The sequence below is a fragment of the Epinephelus fuscoguttatus genome, linkage group LG16 (genome assembly GCF_011397635.1).
Source record: "Epinephelus fuscoguttatus linkage group LG16, E.fuscoguttatus.final_Chr_v1".
Classification (NCBI taxonomy): Eukaryota; Metazoa; Chordata; class Actinopteri; order Perciformes; family Serranidae; genus Epinephelus; species Epinephelus fuscoguttatus.
The window spans coordinates 11869052-11879489 of record NC_064767.1 but is presented as its reverse complement, the minus strand read 5'-3'; the positions used below and the strand labels follow the sequence as shown (position 1 = coordinate 11879489).

Here is a 10438-nt window from a genome sequence, read left to right as displayed (position 1 = left end):
GAAGTACTCTATTACTTTGAATTGAGGTTGTGATTTCTTTTTTTTCTCGATTTCAATAATTTTTTCGATCAGCTCACTTTCAGATTTAAATAAACTAAATAATGCGCCCTTATAGAGATTCTAGATTAATTTGATTTCCGATCATTTCGCCAAAAAGACACTAAAATAAAATATTTGTCGATATTTCCGATCAGGCACATTAACGGGCAGCCCAACCCGTGCAAACGCGAGCAGAAAACCCCGTCGCTGCCTCCCGAAAGCCCTCTTCTCATGATCCGCCATTAGGAGTGAGCCTGTGGTAAGATCGTGCTCTGCGAACAAACTGAAATATTATCACGAAATAACGGTTTTAACGAGAAAAGTGCGGCACGAACAGCAAGTTAAAAGTGTTGTGTGTTTTCCTGTGTAGGTGGGTTGAACGCCAGGATGCAGATTTTCGTCAAAACCCTCACGGGGAAGACTATAACCCTCGAGGTGAGTGAGCCGGGCTGTGGTGGAGCGATGCGGCGTTAATTAATCCGAGTTTTAAAGTCAAGTTAGACCGATGATTCCTCATTTAATTAGCCCCATCAATAATCACATCAACTGCTATGGCTCTTACATTTGTTCAAACCCCGGCTGAGCTGATGCTTTGCTCTGTCTTAGCTTATAACTGATGCTAAGTGGCTAAGCTAACGTTAGTTGCTAGCAGTTACGCAGAACACCGTAAACACGTGTGGTGAGGCTGACCCAGAAAACTGACCGTCTCCCACATACAAACTGCATATTAACGTTTCTTGCAAATTAAAAACAACACATGTATGTTAACTGATCCGTGTTGAAGTTCTCTTACCCGACATGTGATGTTAGCTCGGGCCGGAAGAAGGTGTCATGTCTGACCTGTCTTCTTCTCCTTACTGTTTCCAGGTTGAGCCTTCAGATACCATTGAAAATGTTAAGGCCAAAATCCAGGACAAAGAGGGTGAGCTCATTGAACTATGGTTTGTTCTGTGTAAAGATTTAGTGGCAGATAAGTCACTGCTGCATCATTGCAGGCAGGAAACAAGTAATGGAGTGTTAACTAAGTAGTTTTACTTAAGTACAAATGTAAGCACTAATGTAGGAGTTTAAGGTATCGTCTTTTCATGCAGCTTTGTTTTCATTCGACTACATTTCTGACAGATTTCACTAATGAAGAGTTTTATATTTAAACTAAAGAGTGTATTTAAAGTAAGTGCATATAATTCTGTTCTCAGGCCATTTTGTGAAGCTGCAGTGAAGTTGAATCCAAATTTACTAGCACACACACCTGTCAGAGGCAGTCTTGTTATTGACTGTTTCATTCACAGAATATTCCAGGACCCTGTCGCACAAAACTGTTTACACTAAGATTTTCCTTAAAGCCGGATTTAAGGCTTCCTTAAGTTAAAATTGTTTGCACCAAACACCCTTAAGTCTTTTTCTAAAGGTTTCCTTATTTTTTTCCCTCAGTATGTAGGGTTTTCTCCTTATCTTGGGCTTATATTTAAGGGAATCCCTTAAGCTATTGGATATATTATCGTAGGTGTCAGAGGTGTGAAACAAACATAGAAACTGAAGTATTTTACCACTGTAAAAATGCTGTACATGCCTTTTTAATGTTTTCCCTAACTAAGGAAATGTTTCCATGCAACATCTATATGTAGGTCCTGTAACTAAGGGGAAATTAAGCCTCAAGTGTCATATTGAAGGAGTAAACTAAAAATATATTGTGCAGCTGTCCCCAGGCTTTTACCAATCTGCTTACATGGCTAATAAAGTTAATATTCCACTAATACTCCGATTAACGTGCCCTGACATATTTTTGACACATCAAAATATACAAAAGTGGAGCAGTTATAGCCGCTGGTGCCATTTTGCTTCTTTTGGATCAAAATAGGATTTTTTTTTTCTTCAGCGTTTTCTATGGGCACTGGACTTGCTGGACTGTGTGAGCACAGCCTCTTTATTACGACCTTCTTGGAAGAGATGGCGTTGCGATACTTGCCTATATATCCAAAATCTCATTGATATCCAAGTCTTTAATAATGCTTAAAATAGGTGGGTTTCTCCTTCTGACAAAAAACGTGGCCTTTTCTTTGGGGCAAATATAGTTGGTTTACAACTTATCACGATAAGGCATAGAGCTCATTGTAAAGAGGCTGTGTGTCACAGGCTGCACTAAAAACCAACCCCAAGGAAGACGCTTGTTCTAAATGTGCTTTATACATGTCCAAAGAGTGCTCCGAAAACCTGGGCCCGTATTCACAAAGAATCCTAAGACTAAAAGTAGCTCTTAGTGACGTCATTCTAAGAAAAATCTTAGAATTCCTCGAATTCTAAGATTTTTCTTAGAATTTTCCCTTGGTAAGATAAAAGTTATTCACAAACCATCTTAGGCCTTAAGAGAGCTCCTAAGGTGACAAACTGTTAAGAGGAGGGAGGAGGACTTTTAAACAGAGTGTCTTAAACAGAGAAGATGGCGGAAAGACAGAGGAAGGAGAGATATTCTCCGTATATTGAACAACAGTGATTTAATAAGACGCTACCGGCTTGATCGTGCAGGGAGAATGTTTGTGGTTGACCTCATCAGGGATGAGCTTACTTTTCCCACCCAGCATAATAACGCCCGCTTTGGGTTGCAGCACGTACCAGCGCTTCTCGCACTCATTGCTTGTGCGTAAAAGGAGAGGGAACGACGCAGTGATTTGTCGGGCAATGCGCTCCCAAGTCTGCCTCTTCCCTTGTGCCGTGATCCCGAATTTCCTTCTTAAAACTCCTTTGTTCTCCTCCACGAGCTGTGCCAACAGCAGGCACTGCTCTTCTGTCCAGTTCGGCTTTCTCGTTCTTTTTTTTTCTCCGTTTCATTTGTTGTTTTGGTCATTCTGCCAAATCAAACCGCTTTTTACAAGGAGGCCAACAATCACAGTAATTGCTGACAGCTGAGTCTGCATCCACCATTAATATCAAATAGATTAAGTAGTAACATTACCAGCATGGCGAGTAAACATAACAATAAGCAAATCAATATAATAATCGGCATGTGAATGAGGTACGTTCAAACATTTGAAGCTGTGTAACAATTAATTTAATTTTGCTGAGTTTCATCATCATGACATAAAATTATTTTCACGATTACACATTTCTTAATACAGTCTAAGTTCTATGATCGGTTGATTTCACTGTCCATTCATTACTAGGAGTGTGTTGTTTTTTTTTTTGTAACAACCAATCACAGCTTTTAGAAGACTGCATCATACCTAGCAACAGGGTCAACCACACCTCCTCACTAAGATAAAAGTTTCTGTCCCCTCCTTGCTCTCAGAAACTTCCTGAATCACTCTTAAGCTAAGATTCCTTGCGAGGAATTTTTAGGCTAAGTTAGGAGCTCTCTGAGAATCTTTGTGAATACGGGCCCTGACTAATACCAGCATATCTCAGGACTCTAACTTGGAAAATGCTAAATTTGGAAAATCCAAACAGAAGATGCTATAAACATGACCCATATCACATTCAGAATATTGTGGAATATCAGTGTGCGTGTTAACATACCCAGTGTGTTGACCCTTCTGATCCAGTATTGGTGTTGATACCTGTGTCGTCTTCCCTGCAGGTATCCCTCCTGATCAGCAGAGGTTGATCTTCGCTGGAAAGCAGCTGGAGGATGGACGCACACTGTCCGACTACAACATCCAGAAGGTGAGCTGAGGGCAGGGACTGCATGTTTTTATCTCTACTTGAATTATGTCACCACAGTTTCAGAGCCAAAGGTCATTTTATAACTGTTGTGACTCTGAAACTGATCAGGTCAGTGAATTTGATGTGTAGCGGCCACATTATCAGCCTGGTAAATACAGGGAGGAGAAACCTTCTCACTGTGACAAGTGTCAGTGAGTTTCAGCTCATTGTTTGTGTCCAGCACAGAACGTCGCTCTTCGCTTCATTTTTAGAGAAGGTGCTGTAACAAGTCACTGCACACTACCTGCTCAGCAGAAAACAGTGTCAGACCAGCAGGTGAACATAGTGGAGCATTGAGTAGCCGAATAACTGTTTTTCTTTTCAGGAGTCCACCCTGCACTTGGTGCTGAGGCTGCGTGGTGGTGCTAAGAAGAGGAAGAAGAAGTCTTACACCACCCCCAAGAAGAACAAGCACAAGAGGAAGAAGGTCAAGCTCGCTGTGCTCAAATACTACAAGGTACGAACACACCTCAGTCCTTCAAATACTGTGTGATGTCATTCAGCATCTGCTAGAACATTTGCTCATGTTAATTATCAATGTGATAGGAAACAAAATATGCAGGCAGAATTAAAGTGGACACTGTCACCTGATTTCTTGGCAAACATCCAGTTTTATCAGAATTTGTTAAACATTTCAGCTTTTTTAATCTAGTTGAGTGTCAGAAAAATATTTCAATATGTATTGAGGTCTAAAACGAAAAGAGAAGTCAGAGTTTCTTCAGTACAAATAGATTTGGGGTTTGATAACGTGAGAAATGCATTTTCTAGACACAATATTTTTTGCACATTGAGTTACACACATTTACCTTCAGTTAAAAAATTAAATTTTGGGAATTTTATTTCTTTCTGAACTCGAAACAAGTTTTGAAAAGTGTCTTTTCTTTCCAGGTTGACGAGAACGGTAAAATTCACCGGCTGAGGCGTGAGTGTCCCGCTGACGAGTGCGGCGCCGGCGTCTTCATGGCAAGCCACTTTGACCGTCACTACTGCGGGAAGTGCTGCCTCACCTACTGCTTCAACAAGCCTGAGGACAAGTAGACAGGGACAGACTGATGGGCGTTAATAAAAGCTGAAAATGTTTTGACACAACTCAAAAGACTCTGCGTTTTCTCTGATGGAAAAATGTCTTGAATGTTCACGATAGTACAAACTAACTTAGACGTTTATAACATGAGAGCTTTCTCTAATATCCATGAATGTGACAGACCAGTGTGAGCAAAACTGGATTTTTCTTTTTCATCACTGAATTGGCCAGAAGACTTAAGTTTTAGTTTCCCACAGGGTTTCCAGGATTTCTGTATCTGATACAAAACAGGGCAGAACTTATGAGTATCAATTGACAATCTGAAAAGATTTTTTTAAAAATGTTTTGATGATCAGTGAATTCAGTTACTTTTTAAAGTAAAACCTTTTCTGGCTCAGGCTTCTAAAAAGAGATCATCTGTTTCTTGTAAGAAAATGTAGTTTAATATTTGGGTTTAACTCAAGGAAACAGGTATTTTTTGCTTTTCCATTTTGACAATTCATTAATTAGTTGGAGCCCTCCTGGAATTATACCCTGATGGAGGATTTTGTGACAGTCGCTTCTGTCAGAGGTCACAAGTGTCTTGAAAACTTATTTAAAAGGATAGCTCCAGTTACTGTCAGCCTGGATCGTATTTTTCCACTTATTTGTCTGGGTGACAAACGGAAACTGGTTTTAAACTGGTTTGGTATTGAGAGGTTGGCAGCAATAAAATCTCTATGGGCAATTGTACACTGTCGGCCTAAGTCAAATAAAAGCGTTTGTTTTCAAACCAAGCACTTTCAGTATGGTACCTTTGAAACCAACAGTAGCCCTTCAGACATGGTACCTAGACCCTAGTGTTTCCACTGCAAACAGTCCTCTTAAATGTGGGCGGGGTTGTTGTCACTCACTGCTTCATCCAGCACTCACTGTATTTATTCATCACTGGTGACACAGATGGAAGTCTGCTCCTCGTTTAGCATCCACAGAAAGGCGCTGCAGTGAGAGTCTCTTTTCACTGGATATTAAAAAATAGTGGGTTTGTGCATTTAGGCCTTCTCAGGTAAGCTCAGGGGTTCAGTGTTGCTGTAGCCCACAGGAACGACGCTCTGCAACGCTTTTTCTTTTCTCCGAGTGAGGATTAGAATATATGCAGATCACATAACCCAGCCGAACTTAATGTTTATAAATGCTTTAAGAGCTGCTCTTTACTTAAAGTGTATGTCATATAAAAACTAAAGTGATGGTCAAAGTTGTCATATAGACATAGAGTGTTCTGAATGATTCACGTCTTCAACTCATGCATTGAGTAACATTACAAGTTCATGTTCCACCTTAAGTCAGCCCGGTGAACTGAGGCAGCAAAACATCCTTTCATTGTATAGTTACAGTTTACTAATAAAACTCTCCACAGTATGAACAGTGGTTACATGAGCCTCAAAACCAGACACAACTCAGCCCTGAGCAGAGTGACCGTCCTCTGTTGACCAATCAGACTGCAGTGTTCACAGCTCCACCTTTTAGTACCAGATCTGTGTGCTAGGTACCCCAACAGAGGGGGGACCAAACATGGGGATGGTGCGGAACGGTTCCATTGGTACCATCCACAACTTTTCACAGTGGAAGTGGAAAAAAAAGCGTACTGAACTGAACTGAACTGAAGTGAAGTGAACTGTAGCCTACCACTCGATGGAAACAGGGCGTTAGTGTCAGACAACATTATACAGAGATAGACGTGTTCACTGAAGATTCGGTTTGGTTGAGCCAGAAACAGCCCCAAAACCACAATAGCCAAACTCTCCAGACTCCATTTAAATAGTTATGTTAATATTGTAGAACACACTTCATTCAAAGTCAAAAGAAACTAATAAAGAGTTATCTTGGTTTGTCTTTTACTGTTCCAATAATCTCCAACTGTGGTCTGATTGAAATAAACCCTTAATTCACTCAGCTAGATGTGCCTATATGCTGGCTCTGTACCTGTTTCATAGCCTATGGTGGAGACGAAACACAGACGTCAAACCTACAGATGACTGCAGGATAAAGATATACACAGTTTTGTTTACCTGCAGTACAGCAGAAGTAGTAAGACTCTTTCGCCTCATTAAGCAGAGGTCACTTGTTTCAGGAAGAGAACAGGGGGACACGTGTGTGTGAGATTTGGACAGAGCATAGTAACCAGATTAGTTTACAGAAGTTAAGTTATTCAAAAGATTGTCAGTGTCATGGATGATTATTGACCTGATTTGGACGCTGTGGATGAGGAGTCCAGACAGTGCCTCGTTGAGGATTACAGTGTTTATCACAGATGCATTTAAAGACATAATTAAAATGGCATTCGTCACTGATTCCTGACATTTATGGAAAAAATCTGCGGAGTAACCCATAATGAAAATAAACAGCTGTGTCCCCACTCGGAAATCAGACATGTAAACAGTCCTCAGACTTTCCCACCTGGACCCTGACTGTCTGTAAAGATGAAGTTCCACCGTTTGTCCAGCAGGTGGAGCTGTGTGACGTTCAAAGACAGTCTGGGGAAAAAACCTGCAGAATCCAAGTAAAACAGAGACCATTGTTACAGAGCATCTTTGGTTAGACATTTCATCCTCAGTATGTTGCACCGTTCTCTGAACAATCTGACAAGACAAATGAAATGTCAGCAACAAACACAATAAATGAAATAATTCATTTGATTCTCAACCATTGTTTTGTACACTAACCCTGACACTAAGAAGATAGAGTCGCTGTGAGCATCTCTGTTTATACTGAGTATTTCCAGAGAAGCTCCCCTGGGAGTCCAGGACTCCACCAAGGTGTTTAAAATCATCCACATTTTCAACATTGAGTGAGATGCATTAAAACAGTTACTTTTTAAGATGAAAAATATGCCGTAAGTCAAATCATCGATAAGACAGCAATGTTTGTGCAGATGGTTCAAATTATATTTAGCCTAGCTTAGCACAAAGACTGGAAGCAAAGGGAAACTGCTAGCCTAGCTTCTAATAGCTCCGATGCTAACTGCTGCTAAAATGTCAAATATTTATGTTTCTGTTTTTACACATGTTCAATAAACCAGATAAAACACATAAATTCAATACATTCTTTTAATGGAGCGAGGCAATTTATCCTGGCTTCATATGAGCAGAGGAAATCTCTGCTCGTCCCGAGGCTAATTTATACAATGTAAAATGCGGGAGCGTGCCTATGTTCCCACATTTCCTGTTTCATAAATTTCTATCAGATTTTATTTTATCCCCCTTTCTCCCAATTTGGTATCCAATTACACCCAACCTAGGGGAGACCGGGGTAAGATGAGCCACTTTTCATATTCAGGATCACTACATCAAGGCTATTATAGTTTTGTTGCTAACTAATATATGTGCATATATTTCAGGATGTTGTGCATCCCTACAAACAAACAGAATGAGTGTAAACATACTGTAACTGTTTTGATAATATAGCATGTCCAAAAAAAAAGTGGTCTCGTGGCTCAACTTACCCCCTGTCTGGGGTAAGTTGAGCCATCTCCCTCCCTCCCTGGGTTAAGATATTCCACAGTTATACATGTCTGTACTGAATTAAATAAGACACTTCTTAAAATCCATGTGTATTTTTATTTATAATACACAATTCAAGAGGTACAAATCTTTTTTTAAATTATTATTGCATAAAACAACTTTAAAACATTTCAACATCGGCCTGAGAATGCCTTAAAGTATGCTTAGCAAGAGAACCTTAACAGCTGTGTTTTTGGAAAGAAAACACTGAACTAAATCCGTAGACGTGAATCCTAGTTTGGTGTCCTTGCTAACAGGAGAGCCAATTGTGGAAATGAAGGTATTATAATAATTTGAACTTGTTTATTAACACATTTGAGCATTCTGAACTAAAACTCTCATTCTCTCATCATCCTTCCTCTATATGTCCTCCTTCATCCTCTCTAAACTCCTCCCTCCATCTTACTCTCGTTCCATCCACCCCCCTCCCTCCTTCCATCCATATCCCACCTGCCCAGGTTGCAGGGGAATACAAACTGCCGGGACTCTGAGGTTTGGGGAGTTTTGCAATTACATCGCTTCTTGGGAAGAATCCCTCATCTTTCTCCTTGAAAGTAAAGCTTGGTTTACCGTATCCAGCTTTGCCTCTTCTCAGAAACTTACAACTCAGCTTACCCCATAGCTACTATATTGACTTTATTAGCCCCCACAGCTAAAATGGTGCACTTTCATGCTAGCTGTACTACCTCATTTTGTAGTTAATAGATACCACAATTGATGTATGAAACAAATTAAAAATGATCTATTTTGGTCTAAACACAATCCCCATGAAACTTATGAGAGACTAAATTCACTTTCATGAGTGAAAAATGCTTTTTTGGACATAAATCTCGAACCACTTAACTCATGTGGTTCTTCCCTTCACAGACTCCATAAAATGAAGCCTTCCTCCTAAATATTTGGTCACATGCTCAATTTTATTTACGGTTTCCTAGCAACAAGGGGTGGCTCAACTTACCCTTTGGCTCAGCTTACCCCAGTCTCCCCTATTATCCAGTAGCAATGGACTACAGATGGAATGCAGCTTTTAGCTAAATCTGGTGCGACCATCTCTTTGTTTATTGCAAACATTTAATGTAAGTGCACATTGTCCTTTTAAATAATCAAACTAAACTAAGTAGCACAGAGGCCTCGCACTGACTAACTTCCGGTCAGATCAGTCGAATGAAGCGCTGCAACTGACGCCACCATAGTTTGCAGTGTATCAATACCTCAGGGAAGCTGGGTTGGCATAGAGAGGGGCTGCTCCTGGGATGCTTGGAGTCACTTTCCAGCCCTCTGGAGGCGTCATAGGCTCATGGAGGAAATGTTAAGGAAGGAGGATGCCTATTTGAAACATAGGGCCGTGGGAACATAGGGCCTAATTTTCAGTGAAAAAAAAAAAATTATTAGAAATGTGGGAACATAGAGCTGACCCCCAAAAGGCCATAGGCTTGTGCTAATATCGTTAGCATTTGTCTGTGAATGCTGCGAGTTATAGTGAAGCTGATTTGTGTACTTGTGTTTGAAATTGTCTCTATTAAGCCATGTTTAATGTGTGTTTGTGTGTTTTGAATCCACTAAACTTTACAGCACTTCACAGAAACCTTTGCTGCTGACTCGTGTTTTGTGCGGTGGTGTGTGACACAGACACACCCCCGCACAACTATAAATGCTCACAGCAGCGTAGGCCACATGTGTAGACTATGGCATAGGGTCTGCCGCACAACTATGAATCCCCTTAACAAGGACTGAGTCCTTCCTTCAGAGAACTTTCAAGGATGTATGTGTGTATCCTCAGCTAACATGAGTTACCCACAATTCTTAGGGCACAATTTCCTGCTAGTGAAAGTAGGGCCCAATTCCAATCCGGCCCCTAAAGACTCAAGCCCTGAACCCTCACTGACTAGTCTATTCTTTGTGTGTGGAATATAACCACTGGTATTCCTCTGACTTCATGTGTGTTTATGTACCATCTTAAATCCTTGTTAATGTAATGTTTCATTGTTTATCTATCTGTTTTTTGGCTCTCCTTCCATAACGTTAACATTTGCATATCTGCCGACCGTGTTACTTCCGGTGTTCCGAGGGCAACCCCTGTATTTGACGTCACAACGCTATGAACTGTGGGTAATTTCCGCATCGATGCTGACCTACGGTA

General features: G+C 40.6%; 1 protein-coding gene across 1 annotated transcript; it reads left to right on the top strand.

Moving 5' to 3' along the window:
* Nucleotides 1-225: 225 nt before the first annotated feature.
* On the top strand, nt 226-4824 carry rps27a (ribosomal protein S27a). Its single transcript, XM_049600866.1, has 6 exons — nt 226-298; nt 410-474; nt 907-961; nt 3611-3696; nt 4061-4192; nt 4624-4824. The coding sequence occupies exons 2-6, from the start codon at nt 427-429 to the stop codon at nt 4771-4773; spliced, it is 471 nt and encodes a 156-aa protein (XP_049456823.1). The 5' UTR covers nt 226-298; nt 410-426; the 3' UTR covers nt 4774-4824.
* The last annotated feature ends 5614 nt before the right edge of the window (nt 4825-10438 follow it).

Coding starts and splice junctions, on each gene's coding strand:
- rps27a (XM_049600866.1), top strand. CDS start 427: ATGCAGATTTTCGTCAAAACCCTCACGGGGAAGACTATAACCCTCGAG. Junction 475..906: donor GGAAGACTATAACCCTCGAG/GTGAGTGAGCCG, acceptor TACTGTTTCCAG/GTTGAGCCTTCAGATACCAT. Junction 4,193..4,623: donor CTGTGCTCAAATACTACAAG/GTACGAACACAC, acceptor TTTTCTTTCCAG/GTTGACGAGAACGGTAAAAT.